At 38.4% G+C, this 23,309-nt stretch overlaps 1 protein-coding gene across 5 annotated transcripts in view; it reads right to left on the reverse strand.

The window, feature by feature from the left end:
* grm8a (glutamate receptor, metabotropic 8a) overlaps positions 1-23,309 on the reverse strand; it is a 379,646-nt gene that overhangs the window by 131,098 nt on the left and 225,239 nt on the right. For all 5 annotated transcript variants that reach the window (XM_055006586.1, XM_055006582.1, XM_055006583.1 and 2 more), the window contains one exon: positions 10,414-10,614. In XM_055006586.1, coding sequence (XP_054862561.1) covers positions 10,414-10,614 — 201 coding nt within the window. The remainder of the gene's footprint in view (positions 1-10,413; positions 10,615-23,309) is intronic.

The raw sequence follows: 23,309 nt of genomic DNA on the forward strand, positions 1-23,309 counted from the left end.
AGGGGAGCCGGACGGCAACAAAGGAAAGTCAAACGATGCAGAGTGACGGGCTGGAAGTCATTTTGAAAACAGTGAGTTGACCATAAAATACAAAAAGTGAGGGGGTTAAATGCAAACGGTGCTACTGAAATAAAAGAACAAAACATAACCGAAAACCGAACTTTACTCAGAAGTTGATTTTGCTGTACGAGAAGAAAATAAAATATAACTATTACAAAAAACTGCAAACCAAAATACTATGCAGTAGCACCCTGACTGAACTAACAATGAATTCTCGGTAAGTATTTCTAGACACGCCAGAGAACCGCTACTAGCATTTATTTCTCCACGTGCACAATAAGCACACAAACGCTAATGTTCACAAATTGCTAACTGGGCAGCTCAATTCAGCTTTTGAAATCTCCCTGCCACCATGATGAGAGGAGGTCAGTTGTTCTGAATCAATCCATCTTCAGCTTCTTGGACTGTAGGCGGGGCAAAACCATGGAGGCGGGGTGGACGAAGGTTTTGACAGGCTTGCAGCTGTTCACAATATAAATCATAACAGAGGAGGAGGAGCAGTGGCTGAGGGCCATAACACGTAGTTATCTTGCAATGATACAGAAATCTTTAACAAATCCGTGGATCCAGACTATAAGCCGCATCACTGCCAAAATCTTATCACTTGGTCCTTGTGTCATTTCTGACCTGCCCTGAAAATTTCATCTGAATCCGTTAGTCTGCTTTTGAGCAATGTTGCTAACAGACAGACAGACAGACAGACAGAGAGACAGACTAATGCCGATGGTCACATAACTCCACCGTTCCTTGGCGGAGTAAATATGCAGAGGATTCATACACGTGTCTGTCTGCCAGCTGATTAGGTGTACTTGTATTTCCATTTCTCTCCAGCTGACAGACTTGCATTGTATCCAGTTGAATTTAATCTCTGTCAACAACACGTCCCTGACAAAAATATATATTTGGTATCAGAAATAGAAAAAGAAAAAAAGAAGTTTGTGAGATTTAGTGGCGTCTTGGGACATGCAACAACAAATTATTATTCCTGTTTCTCATTTCCTCAAACTCGTCTCAGTCCCGATTCTAGGTTGTTTTTGTGTCTGTGCCAATACATGCCTGCCTGTCTTCTGTATTCAATTTGGCTTTCTGACTGATTGCTTTTATATCAGCCTATTCTTACTCTGTTTACTTATCTAAAATTATATTCACACGAAGAGCACCTTGCTGAAATTAACCCGTTGCAGCGGCGAGAGGTAATATAGAACGCTGAGAAGATAATGACAAGGAGACAAGAGTAATAGAAAACACTCCATGGAGGAATATGGACTACATATAAACTCTGACTGTCAGGCTGTGTCAGTATATTACCAGGATATGTCCTCGCTTCCTGCGATTAGACTCCTGATGCTTATTCTCTCAACCAGCCAGTAATATGAAGAGCTTCTTGTGAGGTGTCCACTCTCAAGGATGCTACCTGTACAAGGTCGCAAATCATGTCAATAATCTCCTACTTACTGCCTCCTGTGTTACTACCTCATGTCAATAATCTACTTACTACCTGCGGCCCACTTATATGGCCAGCAGGTATTAAGAAGGAGATTCTGTGTGAATCCAAGGAGTTAGATTTGTTTCTGTGTGGCGGAACGAGACCAAAGACCTGCCTGGAATACTAGGTTATTAGAATATCCCCCACTGCAATGTTTCAGGCTGCATATTGCCTTGTAATTGGGTTATTGTAACATTGGGAAATACCCTAAATGTTGCTTTCAGTGCAAGCATTTATGAGAAGGTGTAAAGCCAAAATTAGACAATCAGCTCAGCATAAATATCATTTAACAGGGAATCAGCCTGGCTCACTCTAAAATTAAAAATCCACTCTCCGGTACAGAAGACACTAAAAAACTACCTCAAACCTAGTAAGTGTTGATGCTGCGTTTCTGTTGGTAGACAGAATAAACAGGCAGATACCTCATAAGTCTTAGAAGTATCTGGTCGGGTGACATTAGGATCGTCTTAATGAGCTATGCTAGTTGTTTTCCATGAACTCATCATTAGGAGTCCAGAAAATACAGTAACAATACAGTTTCTCCATAACTAAGTGATTGTATCTACACACAGGAATTGCAAGATAAACTACTTTGAAAAACCAGGAACAGAAACACACCATAAAACTAGATCAGCCAATAATAATCGGAAGTCGTATTATAGCAGATCTTTTCATGCATTTATAGACACATTGTGTAATTGCTGCTCTGACTTTCAGACATTAGCAAGCATTTTTTTTAATTGACTAAAAATCAGTTTCTAAACACGCAGACATTACAGTCATTATCAAGGTTCTCATTTAATCACCAAAAAGAAATCATGTTCTCCTGGTATTGGATTTTCTATAATTACAAGTATTTTTAAAGCCTTCATTGTATTTTTGAGGATTTTTACTGTTCAGTGAAGAATATTTCTATACATAAATAAAATGGAAATCTCTACAATATATAATATCTATAAATAGATTGACATATGGACATAATACTAAACAATACATGGGTCAATATATAATTGAGGGACTTTTGAAGTCCATGGGATATATCTTGCATACATTCATGCAAGATCATGTCTTTACAAATTCTATAATTATTTATTATGGAAACAATCATTTATTCATAAAAAAAATGACTGGATATCACTAAAATGTCAACTAAATAACCATCAGAATTCAAAAACAACCACCTTCTAATTAGCTAAACAATAATAAAATGAGCTTATTCAAAAATTGTTTTGATTGTGTTCTTTTTATTAAGTTGAGATAATCATGACAGATGTTTCTTTTTTGGCAATATATCGAATTTTATACAGAATATAACAAATTATATCTGTGTCTGAGAAATAATTTTTAACTAAGTTCCCCATTACAAAAACACCTCTCCAGGAAGTGTGTTAATTCCAGATCACATGACCTGCTCCACATGATGTCATTTCCTCCTGAAGAAAAGACTGGCCAGACTCCAAGGCTTTCTGACTTATTTAATATAAAGTAGTCAACAGGTTTACTACAATATCTTTATAAATAACTTTTAATTTCTATTTTACTCAGTGGTATATATAATATTTGAGAAGAATCTTTCTGTAAAAATGTCATGTGGTGTTTGGTTATATTCGGACATGTTGATTTTAGGCCTGAAAACAGCAAAAATGTCAACTATGATACAAAAAGTCCCACAATTACATACTGACCCACATGGTGATAAAAACAACATATTGTGCTGCCCTAGTATCTACTAACGCAAGCCAACAATCACTTTCAACCTGTTGTACTGGCATCTGTTTTGCTCCATTTTGATTAAAAACAAACAAACAAACAAACAAACAAACAAAAAAACTGCTACTATAACTTCTAGTCAGGCACGATACATATGTATTGTGTTTTTTTTTTCAACATGATAACATTTTCAAGTAACATCAAGGTAAATTTTTAGCAGACTTTTAGCAGTTTGTAAAGTCCTTGGGCATTGGTTTTATCATCCACAATTCAAGCAGCATTTGCTTATCCTGCTTAAGCTGAAAATAAAGAAAAAGAATACTTGAGGTTGATGGAAAAAAAACAGTTTTCAAAAGTCGGACCATTTTTGAGGCTAACGTTTATCACGTGTCAGACCTCGCATCTTACATGAAGTTTGAATCTGAAACCAAGACATTGTTCCATCCTCTCTTTCCTACGGCTGCCATGACCCGAGCTTCTAAACCTTTATTATCACTCATTTTTCTATTTGTCAGTCCCTTATCTTTCTCACACTAAAAGTTAGTAGAGTCTTTCTCTCTGCTATCTTTCTTCTAATGTTATGTTCTATATAACATGAAATTCATCCTTGTTGTTTTCTTGTTCTGTCGAGGTCATCAAGTCCCAGTAAACTTTGATAAATCCCAGTCAGCACATTCTCTCACTGTCTCCATCTTTACTTTCTATTGAAGGTCATTTTACTCAGCTCTTGAAGTATTACATGCCGTCACTTTTTTTTTACTCTTCCCAGACTGTGGGTTTCTCTCCATTTTTCTTTCCTTGCCAAATGGATGGACTGTAAACGAGTCTTTCTTCTCCCTCTCGTGCCTTCTGTCCAGAGCTGTTATTGCATCAAAGTTCATCTTTCTTTTATCTCTCTACCCTTTTCTCATTGCCTTTTGCCTCCCCTGCCAACAGGCTTTCACACCCTCTAAGCCAGCTGTCCATCTTTATTTTTTTTCTCTGATTCTCTTGCATCCCTCCCTCGTCTCATCCATATGCTCTCTCCTCCAAGGTCACTGTGCCCAGGTAGACTCTCTCCTCCCTCCAACCTTCTAACTCTCCTTTGCTGCCTCCAGGATCATTAATGCCTGGTCAAGCTCATCATCTCAAAGCCACTTCCTCCACCACTACAGTCCTCCTCGCTTTCCCTCTGAGGTCATTCTGAACAGGTGAATGGGCTTCCTCACCCCCAGCTGGTGAGTCTCCTCCTCTCATCACCACAATCCTGCCATGTTTTTTTTCCTCTCTCCCCCCTCTAGGGTTTGCTCAGTCAGGTACAGAGTTCAACATGTCAAAGTCAAGCCCCTCTAATTACTGCAAGTCTGCTGCCATGGGATTGTCCATCTTGTCTCTCGACAGGAGATATACCCTGGCAGCGATAAGACCACAATGAGCTTCCTTGCATGGCAAAACATGCATACGCCCACATAAAGGCCCAAAATACCTTGTTTCTCTCCTTTTAGCAATAGAGGTGGGAATCTATGGCAGCCTCATGACTGAATTTGTTTCAATTTTCTTTTATTTTTTTTTGCCGCAAGTCCATTCAGAATAAATTCTCAATACAGAACATTTCTTGATTCAATAAAAATAAACCCTTATTAGGCATATTTTTTCCACACTCCACTACTGTAAAGGTAATTAAGTGATTTATTTTTCAGATCAGTTGAGAAAAAAAACAAAGAAAAGTGTATGAGAACATGTAGCTCATGGGTTAAAGTTAACTTGAAGTATCTTAGAGTGTATTTCCTCAATATAAATATTGAAGTCAAAGTGATTTTTACTGACTGCCATTATGGTACAGCTCTATAAATGTTATTCAAAACACCATACAGGCACTAGTCTTTTGAAAAGTTTAGACGGTTTTGTTGAAGTTTTGCAATGGGTTGTTACTGCTAGAGTATGGTTTCTACTATGTGCCTCTATCTGTATTAACAGAACACTGCACTACTATATGTACCCAAATATGTACTGTAACGCTAATCTAGGACTCAAGTAAAAGAAAGCAAGCAAAAAAGGTATTTATTAAATAACGTTATTGGGATTTTTGACTGAGAAACACCAGCTCACCAGTCATATCCAGACTAAATCACTCTAAACTGCTCAGTAAGATGGAGAGCACAAGCAGAACATCATTTTTACGACAGAAAAAAAGCAATGTTAGTACATAAATGTGCCACTGTAATCCATCTAGGTGTCCGTTCACATCAGATCTTAAAATATGGACACTCCACGTGTGTCGGGTCACACCTGGCATCAGAAGGCGTCTCCAGATTTGTCCTGAGTGGCCACTTGTGATGGAATCTCACTTTCCTGCTCTATATGCAAATGAGCAGCTAAGACTAAAAAAAATCTAATTCAAGGCTGAAGTTATGGTTTGACTTTTCAGATAACACAACCACTTAATACATGAAAGATAAAATACTTATAAGTTTCAGGAAACACTTCAAAATACACCTTGAATAACAATTATTTGCTTATTGCTGGCGTGAATTTTCTATTTTTTGCACACAATTTGTTAGAGTTCTGGATTCCATTATTCACAATAGCTTTGGTGCATTGGTATGCGTCTGTCTGCATGATTTTTATATGCATGAATGTGTGTGTGATTGAATGGACAAGCCAATAAATTCACCAACAAATATAAGCTGGACCGTGTCATTGCTGCTCCAGGGTCAGATTCCTTATTGTTCACCTCAGCTGCTCTGCAATGCACCAGTCTGTGTGGTGTTCACGTGTCTGTGGAGGGATTTTTAGGTACTAAAAGCAGGAGATTTAAGGTGAAGTCTTCTATTAAATATTTGATGTTTCTGGAGAAATCTCAATAACAAAGAATAAAAATGTAGTAAATATCTAATGTACTGTTTTCTACTGAAAACTGCCATATTAAAGCTAAAAAATATGTCTGCTTGGTGGATCTGTTTTGCTGTCAGGGAGCATTAAATCTGTTTAACAAAGATGGCTACCCTATCAAAATAAAAGCCCACATTTTAATGACTGATCAGAGTTTTTGAGCTTGAACAAAAAACCTTCATCAATAGGGAGTCTAACTCATTTTGTTTAAGGGAAAGTCCACCTCATAGATCCAAGAGATCCTAATTAGCGCTGTTTCCTTCTTCCTAATCTTGTTTCTCTTCACCTTTATTTCCTTTTCTGCTACTCTTACCCATTAAGTTTGAATTTGCAAGTCACATCCCCAACAGGAGAACAATCGCTGCCCTGACAACTCGAAATTATCCCCTCTCTCTAACTTCTCATGCAGCTGCTCGAAAAGGTGACTCGGTATGGATCTGAAGAGAGCAGAGAGAAAACAGGAATCCATGCTCCAGCAACTTTAACTTATCCTTCCCCTTCTCCCTTGTGCAACAGAGCTCCTCTCGATCTTTGCCCCCTTTTCCTCTCTCGTGTTATCACAGTCATGTCGACCCTAAACAGATCAATAAGAAAACTACTTTTAATTGGAAAACACAAATATACCCAGGCGCACTTCAGCACACACCAAACAGCCGGCTTAAAAGCTTTACGTCTTGTAGGATTGCGTCCGGTGAGAACAAACCTGATAAGAGTAACTACAACAATCACCCAGGAATGGCTCTTCTTCTGCACCTCGAACAAACACAGCCAGCGATTTTAACATTTAATGACAAAAAAACAGAGAAAGTATCCAGGTTAAGGCTCCTGAAAACAGCCTCAGACGATATTAAATCTGAGCGTGCCATTAGAAAATCACTTATCATATTGATCCAGCCGTTTAATGACACCATCTAAATTCGCCACCAGCTTATGAAACAGCGTTGACATCAACCTCATATTCCCATATCATTCCAGCTCTATCTAATCTAGTTTTGCACTCTCTCTCTCTAAATACCGGGGTTACTCGCTGCTCATTCGGTGTGGGACAACTTTCGGGATTCGAGTGATTCATTTGGGGATAAAGTTTGCGACCTTGTGGTTATGGGACGATTTCTCTCCCCTCCAGGCCCAGCAATAACCGAGAAACACCCCAGAGCATAAACCTGCCGTTGCTGTATGAAAGAGCAGTCAGTGCCTCGCCTGCGAATTGGTTTCTGACACTTCTAGCAATGACAGACACGAGATAACACCGGAAACAACAAACAGCGGCGATACACATTTCGCTCCCACTCCCAGATATTCATGAAATTTTAATCTCACCTCTAAATCAGACAAGCATTCCTGTAATCCTTGCAATATGACCCTCTTTTTCTGTATCTGTATTTCTTTGCCATCCATCTCTCTAGCTCATCAGCTATTATGTATTCCGCACAATACCGGACACAGGAACACAGGAAATGAAAAGGCTGACAGAAAAGCAGGTACAGGCGCATCAACGGGGGGAAAAGGAGATTAATAAGAGAATATTCAAATGAGGTGCCTGATACTACTTGGAAATGAGCAAATGTTTTTCACCCACTTAAAATTTGTCAACAGTCGAGGAAGTCGTGCAGAGAGAGAGAGAGAGCGAGAGAGAGAGAAGCACATATAATGTGTTTGAGGAAAGCTGAAAGCTTAATTTTAAGGTGAAATGCAACATGATGTGTTGTGTGATAAGTCTTGACTAAGTCAAGGAGAATAAACAACAACAGGAATGCATTGTCTTAAAAAATATATAGACTCTGATTAATCCCTTCTTTTCATTTACGCTGCAGGAACAACTCAGAATTTTAAATCTGACTACTGACTTGAACACCTATCTATCTATCTATCTATCTATCTATCTATCTATCTATCTATCTATCTATCTATCTATCTATCTATCTATCTATCTATCTATCTATCTATCTATCTATCTATCTATCTATCTATCTATCCATCCATCCATCCATCCATCCATCCATCCATCCATCCATCCATCCATCCATCCATCCATCCATCCATCCATCCATCCATCCATCCATCCATCCATCCATCCATCCATCCATCCATCCATCCATCCATCCATCCATCCATCCATCCATCCATCCATCCATCCATCCATAATAGACTGATTACTGATAAATCAGATGCTCTACTTTAGGTCTGGTGCAGTGTCTTCTCTGCCTTTCGTCACTCTGTGGTCTCAGAAATGTCTCTCAAGCAGCAAAAACTGAACAAGACACACAAGCCATTGTCACAAATCAGGAAATTAGCTTCTCTCACAATGGCTAAGGCTATGCTAAGGGTAAGTTAGAAGGGAGCCAAAAATTACCCTGCAACAGAGTCTAGAAAACTAGAGTTAATAATGATTTAAGATCTGGACCTTATTGGACAATAAAAGTGACAGAAAATAGAGAAGAACAGCAGACGCAAGTCCAGGAAACAAACTGATGAATCTCAGTTGATCCCACATAAACAGAGAAAAGTGTCTCAATTTAATGAGTCCTATTTCTATTTTACATATTCAGGTACAGCCACCTGTATGAATGAAGAAGTTTAATTATGAATGACAGGTTCTCTGCTATCACATGCTGTTAAATTGGTACATGTAATGCGTATCAGCTACAAATATCGGCCTTTGCTGATTCCCAAGAATCGGCATCGGTGTCAGCCCTGGAAAAGATCATAGTACCATATTATCCCAACATCTGATGATTTAAGGCATAATAATTTTCACAAAAGCCATTGTGAGTTCTCTCTGCAGCTTCCGTAGAGGTCCACAGAGGGAAACAATGTGACAGGAGCAAAAAAACGCCAAGAAACTGCTTGAGGTTATAGGGTTAAACACATAAAAAAGACAACAGAGATTATAAGAAAGCCTGATGATAAAAGCAAGTCTTCAGAAGCGATTGTGAAGAAGATACTAAGTTTGCAAGAGATTCTCAGGCAGGTCATTCCATAATAGCGGTGCCATGACAGTAAAAGAAGGTCCATGATCTATTTGAGTTTGGCACTTAGCTCTACATTAAACGGTGCTGATCTTTATCTATACAGGGCCCTCTTTCTCTTTATTTCATCAGAAATACACTCATATCTGATTGTAAAGGGATTTAATAATTCACAATCTTTCTTACATTATGCCACAAAACAGAGGGGGCAGCTCAGAGAAATTTTAATTTGGAGTCCTGCCGTTAGATTAAATTACCGCGGTTTAATTTCTTTCATTTCCTTTAATTTTGATCTGTCTAGAAAGGCTGATAGCATCAGTAAGATACTGGAAAGAAGTGAAAACATGAAGCTTGACAAGGAAATTTAAAAGGCTAGGTGAATATTAGGGATTTGACAGTGAATTCTGCTTCGTAAGATGCCAGGTTTACTTTGTGTAAATTCATTTAAACGAATATGCATGCAAATTCTTTACATTTAAACTTAATGTATTTGTAGGTATATGGAATTTATCCTCCATCTGTGGAGAGAGACCAATGTGCTGGACTCTACATGTACAAGAACATTATTATTATTATTATTATTATTATTATTATTATTATTATTATTATTATTATTATTATTATTAATAATAATAATAATAATAATAATAGAAATTCTGACATCAAAGTGTCAAAAAACACGTTCAAAAAATTTGTGATATATTGTAAAATTGAAAACTGTAAAAACTATGAAAATAATGGCAAACATCTGTATAATAATAATATTTGTAGCAAATTTAAATACAGTAAAATTATTTAATTTTACTGTATGTATTACATGTTGTAAAAGAATCAATTACTATCTGTAAAAATAAAATGTTTGATCCGGCCATTATGTATCGCTTTGGCCGTTTTAAAACTGACACTACTTGATTTCACTGGATTTTACCTGTAATTTAACAAAATCATTGGGGAAATAGAAAGAAACTTATTTTATAAATATATATATTTACCATTTTTCAATCTTCAATACACTAATCTTTCCAATAACAGCAAGCATCTGTAAAATAACAGTATTTGTTGCTGTTTTAATAGATTTAAAATAGTGTCATTTTATAGTCAAACATTGTAAAAGATCAAAATGCTATAAATAAAAATACAGACGTCAACATGATTTACAGTTTTAACACGTGAATTAATACTTTTTTCTGGGATTTTTACTAATTATTATCTATAGTTAGTATCTGTAAACGGTGGAAATCTGTAAAATAACAGAAAATTGTTGTAAAAACAAAGTTAAAAGTGCAATTTTTTTTTACAGTGAAGGTTAAGACTCACCATTGAAGCTGACAGCACGAATGTGGCTCAGCAGCTCTTTGCCGTCAATGTTGGCCATCCGTGGGCAGAGTCCTGGGTATCCGTAGCAGAGCTCGCGGTGCATCCGGTGCAGAGCGTGGGCCATAGCATAAACGGCATCCATCACAAACTGAACCTTCCCCTCCTGTTCATAGCTGGAATCACGGCCAACTTTTTCCAAACCTGAAAGAGGAACAAGACAAAGTTGTTAGGAAGAGAAAAAAAACACAGTGTAGTAAATTGTTGCCATGGAAGGCGTTTTGAATTTGAGTCACAATCAAAGTTGGAAACTCCATCCAGGATCGCAGACAGCCCAGCTAAGCAGTGACAGAAAAAAAAATAAACATGCTTTACAGAGAGGAAAGATGTGACAAAAGAGAGCAGATGAAAGTTTGGCTCAGGGAGGGGTGAGCAGAGATGAAACAAAGACACAGGGAAGAAGTAAACAAAAAAAGTGGAGCTAGGTGAGGAAACACTTCAAGGCAGTAAAGGGAAAGAAAAAGAGATGAAAACTTCATGCGAGACAGGCTGACCAGCAGACAGGCAATGAGGCACTCAGGCTGACAATGACAAATAACTCCTCTCAGTCCATTCTCGCTCTGGTAGCAAAGTTACAGAAGAAAGAACAACATGTTCCTTCTTTACATCTTCTGAACCACTGATAATAGCATTTCTGTGTATAAGGGAAAGCAGGAGAGTGTTTGGAGAGGACAAAAGACACGCCATCCTCTTTCTGACTCTGCTCAAGTGACCATGTGTGGAAGATGATTTAGGTCAGTTATATTATATACTTTTTAAATTATACAGGCCATACAATGTTCAATTCATTAAAATTTTAATTCCATTTTGACTTTCTCTATTGTGTTTTGTTGTTTTCTAGTTCATTCATATTTAGGTTCATGAAGAAGAGATCAATATTTAGGGTCCAAGCACCTACTGGAATGCAAAGAACTTATTATTCTACTCTCTACGTCAGACGAAAAAAACACATTTTGACGCCCTAAACATACTCAAAAATGCATGAAAATCTGCACACACATCAGGACTGATGAAAAACTTTATATTTTAGGGTGCCAAAATGGCTCAATAGCGCACCCTGGGAAATTTCAAACGTTTATTACAACCAGTACGTTTGACTGAGACTTATGAAATTTGGTACACACAGGTAACTCATCAAGTCGCACAAAACTGTAATTGACACCCATGTCCAAAACACAACAGGAAGTTGGCCATTTTGAATTATGCATCATATTTTGGACAGTTTTTGTGTCATTTTTTGGACATATTCAAAAGCTATAAACTCAAACAGGGCAACCCCAAGAGAGTTAAAATTTGGCCAGGATGTACAGCAGGCATGGGTGATCAAAACTTATCAAAATACGCCGCAAATGTCCGAGGCAGTGGAAATGGCGACCAGCGGAATGCAGCTATTTTGAATGTCTCGTCATGAAACAGGAAGTGCTGTCTAACTAGCCTGTACATGCTCCAATCTGCCTCGAACTTTGCATGTGTGATCACAGTCTGGCACTAATCATATCCATAGGCCAAGATACACTCTCAGTTGCAGCGCTACCTGATTGGCATGCATAGGATAGCGGAGCCACAAGGATGCGAGGACCCGACCAACGCTGCTTGCAGCTTTAATTGCATTTGGCTTTCATGCTTGTATGCAAACACACACTCTCAATCCCTGTCTTCCTGTGACACATACATGGACTCTCACACACACACATAACATGCAAATAACCCCGACTGCAAATTATAGAGAGGGCTTTATGTAATGATTTATTAGCATAATGAGCTAATGAAAAAAGAACAGAATGAAAAATAAAGGCTCCTTGATGTATTAAGATGGGAATCAGTAATTGAGTGTAACATTCATTTTCTCTGTTTTTCATCAAAAGAAGTTCAAAGAGCGGAAGCCCTAACATTCAAAATTCATTATCTTCCTCTCTATATTTACTTTAACTGTATCCTTCCTGTTGTGATATACTCCTCACTCTATCCTCGCATTCCCCTCCTTCGACCCTCTTCTCTCTCTGCTGCATCACTCAACGCTATTCACACATTTCTTAAAAGCAGCAGTCACCTTCAGGCAACGCAAACTGAATCAAAACCCATCTGGGCTGAGTTGAATTAACAAGACCAGAGGCGCCCTGAATCAATATGAGCATCCATAAGGAATTAATGGGGTCCCGCCAATGAAATCCAATCCGCGGTTACAGAAGGCTGTCGGCTGCTTTGCATGCATATCCGTGTGCTTGTTGGCCACGGTGCTGAAGTGTGAGTGAGTTAACAGCGTCGTCTCCAGGCCATGCAGCTGATCACGACGTTGGATTCAGGAAGGAGGAGGCTGAGAGTAACGGCTACATACGTGTGTGTATGTGTGACAAGAACAAAAGGATAAAGCTTGCAGGAGAAAGTACAACTGTTTGTCTGTCAGATGCAACCTGTTTTTGTAGTATTTCTCTGTTCTCTGCTTTGATCCTGTGCAGAAGGCTATCAAACTTCTCCTTTTCTGCTGCAGTACCTTGTTTCTCAAGTCTGTCTGCATAATTTCCGAGTAAAACTGCATTCTTCTGAGCCAAAGTGCAACACCTTCCAGCCAGTCCACATTCAAAACCACCGGTGATTCATTCTGTGACTGCACATGAAGCAGCTTTCAGGCAACACAATATTGATTGTGTGTGGAAATATTGGGTGATGATCCAGAAGACCATGTTTGAGAAAAAAATGCATATACAGCTTCCCGCCTCGGGCAGACGACTGAAACTGGGGGTCAAATATTGAATTATTTCTTTGCACCAAGCATGAAAAAATAACTTGTTGCTTATCAGAGGAGGCCGACTTGTTGTAATGTGTATCACTACCTTTAATTTAGCTTTTCATTTGAAAACAAAGTGAACAAATAACAGCAAGTTGTTATACATCCACAAAAGGAGGCACCTTTTGGCCAAAAACCTGCTCAACATTCATAATTACAACACATTCACACCTCAGTAATCACTGAGAGTGATGAGCGCTTTTCTAATTAGCATCAGAAATTCTGGATACAGTCCAAATTTGCACAACTCAGTGCCAAATCTAAGTTTAATTGTTTGGCCAGTCACAAGAAAACTGTGAAAATAATCTTCGCAGTTTCATCTTTTGATTGTAAACCACATTTGAATAGTGTCAGTCAATATAAGATGTACTGTACTGCTGAGAACCAAAAGTTTTTAGAGGTTTTAAAGTCTTCTTGTGCCCTGAGGTTGTTCTCGTAAAAGCCTCAGCAATGTGACTATTGCTGCTAAACCCAGGGAGAACCTATACTCGAAACTATACTCGAGCAACTGTTGTGTTCGTGGAAACAAAAACCAATAGTAAAGTGCAGAAAGGTGAAGCTAATACAGCCAACTAACTGGCTAACTGCTTTGATGGATCCAATTGGGAGTCGATTGACTGTTCTTGTAGCTAATCTCTAGGCAACCACCACCCAATACCATGGATGTAGATGTAAGATTGAGCAAAGTCTTCATGGATGTATATGTCGGATGTGTTCCAGTACTTTAATCTAGAAAGAATACCTATTAAAATAACATAAATGTAGCATCTAAGCTACAGGCTGAAATAAGTGGATTGTGCTCTGCTTTGATTAATTATTAAACATACAGTTTCTTCTCAGTGTGAGATTCTTTAATGTGACGTCTGCTCTGTGTGGTACGTTATATTGCTGCTGTAGTTTTATGGGGTTAAAAGAAATTTCCGACATTTTTCAAACTGATGTATTTCCCAATAATGTGGCTATGTGGCAATTTGCATGAGCTTCCAGCAGCTTTAACGTGTAACGATAATGTATAATGTTGCAAACATACATTTAAATGTTTGCTTTGGAATCTGACTGAATGTGAAAACAGAAATTAGCTGTCCAAAACTGTTTGGTCCAGGTTCTCTTGGTTGATACTGGGGATGTGAGATGTCACATGAAAGGCAGCAATGTTTATCAGAGTTGGAACTCAGTAGTTGCAACTCAAAACCAAGGATTTCTCTCATCTGGATACACACATGGATATTTTCCATCAACAGGTTCAAGACTAAAAATCCAGCACCAAAGTCCTATTATCACACTTGAACTTGTTTTATGGCACTTATCCAGGTTGTTTTCTCCTGACTACATCCTTGCTTGTGTTGTATCTACTCTCAGATGTACGTCACTTTGGATAAAAGCTTCTGCTAAATGAAACTGTAGAACTGTGGAAAAAGTAGAATTGTAGGAACACCACTAGTTTCTCAATGCATGGTGCCCTTCAGTATGTTTCGTTGTCTTTCTGCCTTTGTCCTAAAAGTCAAAGTTATCTTCACAGATATAAACAAAGTGGTGTGCACACACCAACATGTTGGCAAATTAGGTCAGACAGCAAATGTCCTTGAACGGAGATGTGGTTAGCTAAGTCCCCGTTCCAGGCAGCTAATTCTCTCCATTTAACTTCAGTCAGAATTAAAGAAATATTAGACTGGCTTTGATAAATGTGCTTTTTGTTGCAGAGACCTCACGCTATTTGACCGTGACTAAACTCAGTTTCCTCACATCTCTAGAACAGAGATAAGGAGTGCAAAGTTAGCGTAACACTTTGAGCCAATTGTCCTTCAAGTGCCTTGCTTTACCCATGAATACACGGGTTGCTTTGTTAAAACTGTTACATAAGATGGCCAAAAAATGTCAATATGGTAGTTAAGGTTATTTTATATAAAGTTAGATTAACTAATAATAATAAACTCATAATAGTGACACATTTAAGACAACTCCAAGCAAATCTTTTTTCCCTAATGTCAATAAATCAGTTTGTGGCCTGAGAAATTCTGAACGTTCCCCAATAAAGTGGGCGCTAAAGGTTTTTACACAAGTTCTCTTGTCAAACTTAGTGGGACAAATCCACTGTTAATGTGATATACTACACCTGTTGTTACTCTGTGAGAGGTACTTGTGTAAACTTTATGGTCAGTGACTCAAACGATCCACACTAAACTGCCTTGATACTTGTTAAATAAGGACAGTTGCAAAAGAGGGAAAAACAAGAAAAGCAAGATCAGAGTAAAGCCCAATCATCATTTGCTTACACAGAGGATCAGCAAAAAGAATCAATTTTCCATCCTCCACAGCTGGATACATTTTTGAAATCTTAAAAAAATATGGATGACTTTCTGACCCAGAAAGACCAGCAGCAGATTGGTAGCGGAAAGATACAACTACAATCACAGACCATTTAAAATAGGACAATGAGGGAGAATGATACAGACGGAAGCATTCATAAGCAAAGAAGAAGACATCTAGGATTAAATTTGTGGGAAAAAAAATAAGTATGAACAATAAGACAACACCTTTTGGAGAGGCATTATAGACAGATGGGTACAAATTCAATCCCTATGGATCAGACTGCAGGATCTATTTGAAGAGCTGCAACCAGGCTGCACTAACAGTAAAGTATGGTGGTGGGAAAGTACACTGGTCCATTTATAGATGCCCTCATGATCTCTGAAGTGTATCTGAAGAGGATTTGTTTTTAAAAATCCTTACAATTTCATATGTATTGCTTCATTTTAACTGTAACAAACTTATTTTTGTGCTTGACATGTCTTCCCTCGAAATAAATGACATTTTCTTTGACATTTGCAATTTCACAATTTGACTTCTATCTTTCTGTGTTTTTCCCGAAAGGTTTCAGTCATACAAGTCTGATTTCAAAGACTAATTTAATCCCTCAGAATTCTATTTTTGGTGACCTTAAGTGTTTCAGTGTTCGATGTTGCTACAGTGATGGACATGTTTACGTGACATCACTGTTGGCTGTGGGTACAGGTAGGGTTGGATGATATGCTAAAATTGTACAGCCACCAACTTTCCATTCAATATATGCCATTTTCAAGGAGAAGCTTGTTGCAAAAAAGACAACAAAGTGACCTATTTGGGATCTTTTTGGTTTTAAAGTGGACAAAACTGGCAAGCTAAAGAATGCCTCCACTTGCAGCCTCTCAGTGAACAAACAAGTGAAGATAACATGCTATTAAACGAATGGAGCATACAACTGGTGTGTGTTCTGAAATACGATTTATGAACTGATGCTACTTTTCATCAACTGGTCAGACAGCAACAACTAAACTCTCGCTGTCAATCAGTTATTGGCCTGCTTTGTAAAGATGGAAATCGGAGCAAGAAGAACATGCATAATATGGTTCAACTGCCACTTCCTGTTAGAGCACACAGTGAATTGTGTTTTAGAGGTTAATTTTTGACTAGGCTTTTAAGGAAGCAAATAAGCAAATTAGAAAATTAAATGACAAAAATCACCATCTAAAACCTTGGTACCTACCAGGTGCAACAAAGTACACTGGTGAAACAAGCTTGAAACTTCCAACCAGAGAGGACAGCAAAACTGTTTTTCAGTCTAGTGCTAACACGCTCTTTCAACATTACAGAATTATTAATGGACTGCACTCATCAAGGCAACAGACATGCAAGAACTTTAATCTTTACTGCAGCTTTCCTGACAAAAAGGCAATTGACTTTGTGTGCTCAGTGAATTAAGAAGTTAAATTTGTGGCTGTCCGTTTATTTTAATCTTTCGTCGGGTATCATTGGTTCGACCATTAAGTTTGATTGACTCTCGTCTGCTTTCTCATCTGGGACTCTTTAACTTCTAATATGAACGTTGCTGTGAAGTAAAATGACTTTCCTTTGAATACAGCCTTATGGCTTATTACATCTCACACATATTCAAGCACGTCAACACAGACATCTATGTTTGCACACTCAGCCCCATCGACCTATTATGAGTATCATCTACTGCATTATTCCCAGTGCAACAGAGGACAGTGCAGCCTGTAGTTACTTTTAGTTTAAAAACTACTTAAATGGCAATACACTGTACTATCTCCACCCCAGGAATATTACAAGGAGAGAAGGCATCATGGGAATTGGTCATTTATGCCATATAAAGCAAAAAGCAAAGTGTATATTAGAACAACATGCCTCTATGCTGTCTCACTACTTCACACAAGGCCCTTGAGCTCCCCGTCTAATGTTCTACCATAATCACAGAGCTAATTATGCTAATAGTCCATATATAAAGATAAACAAGACACTAATTAGTGAGAATGAATCTCCAACATAGGATTGACATCACAACATACAATAATGGATCTGTCTGTAATTAATGCTTCAAATACTGTGATCAAAGGGTAAGTAAAGGTCACCTGTACACAAGTACACTAGATTTCTAACCAAACACGAAACTGACTTGTATTTCTTTTCTTTCCAACAGAACACCACCTTTTTTCTGCTGTTTCGGTACAACTGCAACACATTCAGTACTGCAAATTCTCATTCGGAGCAGCATAACAAATTATTGTACTTTAAACCATAGATCAACGTGCCATGCAATAATGAGAATTTCTCTCTGCTCTTCTTATGAGATGTGAAATGACATGATGCATCATTAATCAGCATATCGCAAGAAACTGCAATCCTGCCTTGAGACAGTTAAACGACTGTTGCTGTTACGAGTCGTGCTAACAGGGAAAACACTACTGTCTCTGTTTCCTGGGATTGCATCAGGTGTTGAAACCGGAGCAAGGGGTGTGTGTGTCTGAGTGTGTGAAGAGTACAACACAATACTGCTTTTATTGGCTCTGTCTGCCCATTGTCTGCAGCCAGTAACAGCGTGTGACATCAATGAAATCCATGCACTGTGCCTCAACACTGTATGCATGCAGGTGCAGAAACAAAAACAGCTTTAACTGGGGCTTTAATACCTGAATATAATACTCAGTATTCATTATAGTGCTGTCTTGTTTTTTGGATGTTTGCATGAAAATGAGAGGAAATTGTGGGAGAGATAAACAGGGATACAGGTTTGGATGAAGGCAGAGACAGAGATGATGGATGGGCGAAATGTTTACATGATATACACCCTGTCTGTCTTATACACATTACGCTCTACTTCATTTTCCATCCAGAAGCTGCTGAATTAAATTCAGTCTTTCCGTTAACAGTTAACGACACCAGAGACCACAGGCAGCTTGGCTTCGTAAGGGAGGATTTGCACTGAAAACTCTGAGAGGCAGAAGTATAGATGAAAAGTAACTTTCATGTCTCATAAAAGATCTGCAAGCCAAAAACTGCATGAGGAGGCAATCATCTCCATATCTGCCTCCAGGTCATTTTCATATTTTGTGGCTGATTATTTGTTCGTGTTGCATAGGCATGAAGATCGGGTGCTGTGATCTGCTTCGAGATCTGTACAAACGCATTACTCATCTTGGGTCGGTTTAATAAACGGCACAGAGATTGAAAAAAAAAAAAAAACCTTTGTTCAAAAAATGATTTCATGATCAAAGTTTTGTTTGAAACTGCGATAATCTTCTGTTTGCAGATCCTGACACCTGCTTTTACAAACTGAATAGCAGCATGAAATGTAAACTTTAAAGCCTCTCAACGACAAAAGGAAAAGGCTTTTAAAGTCAAGACCCAGTACTTTAAAGAGACCTTTGAAGATTAAGTTATAACGGCATATTTCATCGTTATGGAAAATTTAATTTTCATTGTGAAAGAGGCGTCTTCAAATACCTTTTATACTGCATGACACATCACCTGAATAATCTAACCTGGCACAGAAAACATCCCTTTAAAAAAAAAATAAAAATCCTTAAAAGCAGGAGTAAAGAGCTACCTTTGTATAACAAGATACCTGCTCAGAGAAAAACTTAAAAACACCCTATAAATAAAAGTAGATAGTGTTTGCCTTTTTATTCAGCACAAGCTTGGCACTGATGTAAATAGGTGTTGATAATGATGTAATACCTTAACAAAATGCAAAAGGCTGCTCAGAAATAAATAGAATCAAACTGACAGAGTAGCAAAGGTAATACTAATGTCTAATCTCACTTACTGAGATAGTTTTAGATGTTTTGACCGCCTTCAAATCAGCGATTAACAGTGATTCGGAAGGCAAACGATTTTAAAATTATAGGAATTCCTCAAATGAACCTCAACTGTTTACTGAAACTGACAAAACTACAAATTTAACAAAATGTTCACAGTAACGAATCTTTAAATGTGTGCAAGAGACTTTTTTTAACTCCAAGTAAAACAGCTCTGTACAATCTGTCAATTAGGTGGTACGATCAAAAAGTTCCAGGACTGTTCCAGTGAGTGTTAGTCGTATTGGACAAGAGTTAAGCGCTCAGTATCGCTGCACAAGGAGACTGTTTTGGCAGTGACAGGAGCCCAATTTAAGTCAGGTGTGGTTTTTGATGTTCATGAATGCAGTCTTGGAACTTTTTGATCGCACCTCGTACTCAACAATATGGATATGATGTGGGAAGTAGTTGCCATAATGTTCACAATAGTAATAGATCTAAAAAATAACATTAAACTTCACTACAAAAGGCTGTCTTTAATGTTAGATTAAAGACACGCTTGCAGACCCCTGAATTTATTCTACCAGGAGGCTTCACAATGAGGCTGATACCAGCAAAAAAAACACTAAAATGTGTGCTTCGCTGCTTTGCTAGTTAAGTCAGTGCTGCATCTAATACAAACACAAACCAATACATTAGTTCAGTGAGGTGAGACTAATGCAAGAACGCCGACTGGCTAAGTGCTTTGATGGATGCCTTCATGGACCAGTGTGCCGGGCAGGTTTTTACACATCCAGTGATTGATGGCACCACAGATGACAGACAGACTAATGATTTGAACAAGCTTGTTAATTAAACATCAATTTGGAGCACACATTCAATTCCCTCCTTCTCCACTTTCATCCCCTACAAGAACATTTTTTTCTTTCTTTTTTTTTTTTTGCATCACATCCTCCTTCTGTTTGCTCACATATTCCGACGCTTATAAAACATATGAGGAGGAGATGTATTTATAAACCTCGGAATAATGCAAACTCAATGCAGACGTTGATGAATACATTTACATAAAGGTTGCTTAATTAGCTTTTCTCTCATTTATCAAACATGTCTAAAAGACTTCAAGGAGATGACAGGATAGGGAGATGCCGCCCACACACATCATTACATTTCACACACATTTATTGCCTATACAATTAATTATACACAAACATGGGCCTATTTTGCTTAAATGTGTTTTTGCTTTATATGTCACAACATATAAAAAGAGTGGCCCACACACCCACACATACATACACAACGCATTGAAAGAGACACACATCTCCTGGTATAACCGTGCTTGTCTGGCTCAGAGCTAGCTTTGAGGCTAATCTGCCAAGAAATAAATGAATAATCAATGGGAGAGAATAGGAAATGAACATCAGACAGGGATTCTGTTCTACATGATTTGACAAGAGACCACTGCAGCCAGGGGTTATGTCAATACGCTGCCGCACAAATACCAGTCATTAGATTCAAGTCTGTGCGAGAGTGTGTGTTTGCACCCGAGTGTGTAACCGCGTGCGTGTGTTTGTGTTATCTAATTGGTGCCTGTGTAGAAGTAATGTCAATGTCAAACACCATATTAACATCAACCAGCTGTAAGCAACACATGTGTGCGTGTAGATTCAACAGTTGGGTCAATAAAATTTAAATTCCGTGAAGTAGCCAGGCGTCAATTCTCAGAAAAATGTTTCAGCAGTAAATCAATGTAAGGTTTTTGACTCGAAAATATTGCAAAGCTTTACTAAAAAGGAGCTGGCTAAATGTCCTTGATGATGGAACATCTGATTGAAAGAGTTTCTATAAAGGAAAGTTTGCGTGTTAGAGCTTTAGATGGATTTTAGCTGTAGATTTCTTTTGATGACAACAACACTTTAACAGCTGCTGATTACCTTACCATCGGGTGCAACAGTTATGCCGCAGGTCAAAAAAGACTTCTTTCTGATTATTTCACCGTTTCCTTTAACAAACGTCAAACCTCTAATTGATCACAGGAAGCTACAAATTTGCTGGGTGCAACATACTCATGACAATTGTGGCTAAAAGAACAAACAAATAAGACCAAAGTTCAAACACAACTGAATTTATCAGAACTTTGGCAGTCTTTTGCTTCTGCCTTTTCATCCTCGGCTTTCATCCACTCTCCCTCCTCTCCTCAGGCCTGCTGTCAGATTGCAGGGAGAATATTTTCTGTTATAAAGCTGCAGAACGCCACTTTTCATAAATAATGTTTTGCCACTGACATATGTGACTAATATCTTGGTATTATTACTCGTATATATTATCGCTGATAGTACACCACAACTAATAGAAATTATTCATTTGTCATTATTCATATTATGCTGAATCACTGTCCTGGCACAACTTGCTCACTTTCTCTCCCTTTCTGCTCCAGTTTTCTTTTAAATTTCCTTTTGTCTGTGCATTCTCCTTTTCATCTCGCTATCACTTGAACATATAAACGAGAATTTCTTGTTTGTGTTGCTGAAGGACTGTGTGCTTTCTGTCAGTGGGCGTCTTGCATTCCCACTCTTCAATAAGCAAATATATATATAGATCCTAACAAACACAGAGAAGGTGGGAACAAAAAGAGACGAGTGAAAGCAGAGAGAGCGCAAGATTAAGCCGGAGAAAAAGGAGAGAGAGAAAATTGGATCAAACAAGACAGAAGGATGGAAAAAGAAATATAAAACAGAATGAGCGATGATAAGTAGATTGTGAATTCATGGCGGGAAAGTTGGGAGGAAATATGAGAAACAGGCTGATAAATGACGACAGAATGGGTTGCAGTGTTGGAGGGATATGAATACACAAAAAAAAAGGTATCGCAAACTGTAAATTCCCATTAGCAGGGTAGAACTTGTTCCTTCTCTAACCTGCTACACACAGGTACACTCAGAGCCAGAAATGCACAAAAACAGCACACACACTTGCTACACTTTTTGTTTTTTTTTTTACACAGCATGCTAATATTATGGTAGCCTTGCAGAATCAAGGGCAAGAAGTATGGATTGGTTTTCTGTTTGAGATTTTGTTCTGTTAAAGTTAAAGGGAGTCTTTTATTCCCACCTGCAAGAGGTTGCAAAGGGTAACTGTTTGTTAATGTCCGATGTGCTATAACTCATGCTGACGTAACAAAAAAAAAAAAAACTTGAGATCTCAACAGGACGTGTGTAAGTTTGCCTCTTGAGCAGGTATATTTAATTAGCGCACTCCAGTAGCTTTTTGTCTGTATCCATTAGCAGGTTTGCTTTTGATGGTGTATCAGTGACACAGTGTGTGCGTGGCAGGCAAAGAGCAAGCTGTGGCTCCCCTTCAAGATGAATTGCCCTGAGTGTGTGTGAATAAGTGTGTGTCTGTGATATAACGGTGATAGATGGGCAGCTCGGCACTGATGCATTCAACTGTGCAGTATAGCGCCTGTGATGGCAACGAGCATGTCACATGCACACAGGTACATTTTCTCCTTCGAACAATACAGACCCACATTACGAGCATGTTCTGGATTATATGGCTGCATCCCATAAATCAGCCGGCAGCCACACACTTGCACATATGCACCCAGAGCGCATCTTTGAGAGCAGTTAGATAACCATGTCCTCTACAAGAAAATGAAAAAGGATCATTTCGCTGCAGCTAAATGACACTTCATCTCACCTACTGAAAACTAATGCCGCAAAGAGCCATAAAGCGCTGTCTGTCGCTGTCTGTGTCTCGCCGCCTACAATCTGTCTGTCTGCACTTGCCTGTCTCTAATTGTCCATCAAGCTCTCCATCTGTGTTTGTCTCCATCCTTCAGTCTGTTCGGCCCTAAGGCCTTTTTTCACAGGAGAGGGAACAGTTTATTCAGCCTGTGAGTCTAATAACTCTCCTTCCCCATCGACCTCGTTAGGATACGGTCTATTTGCAGCGAGTGAACATGTGTTTGTACGCAAGGGTAAATG

Source organism: Amphiprion ocellaris, chromosome 21 (assembly GCF_022539595.1).
Source record: "Amphiprion ocellaris isolate individual 3 ecotype Okinawa chromosome 21, ASM2253959v1, whole genome shotgun sequence".
NCBI classification, from domain to species: domain Eukaryota; kingdom Metazoa; phylum Chordata; class Actinopteri; family Pomacentridae; genus Amphiprion; species Amphiprion ocellaris.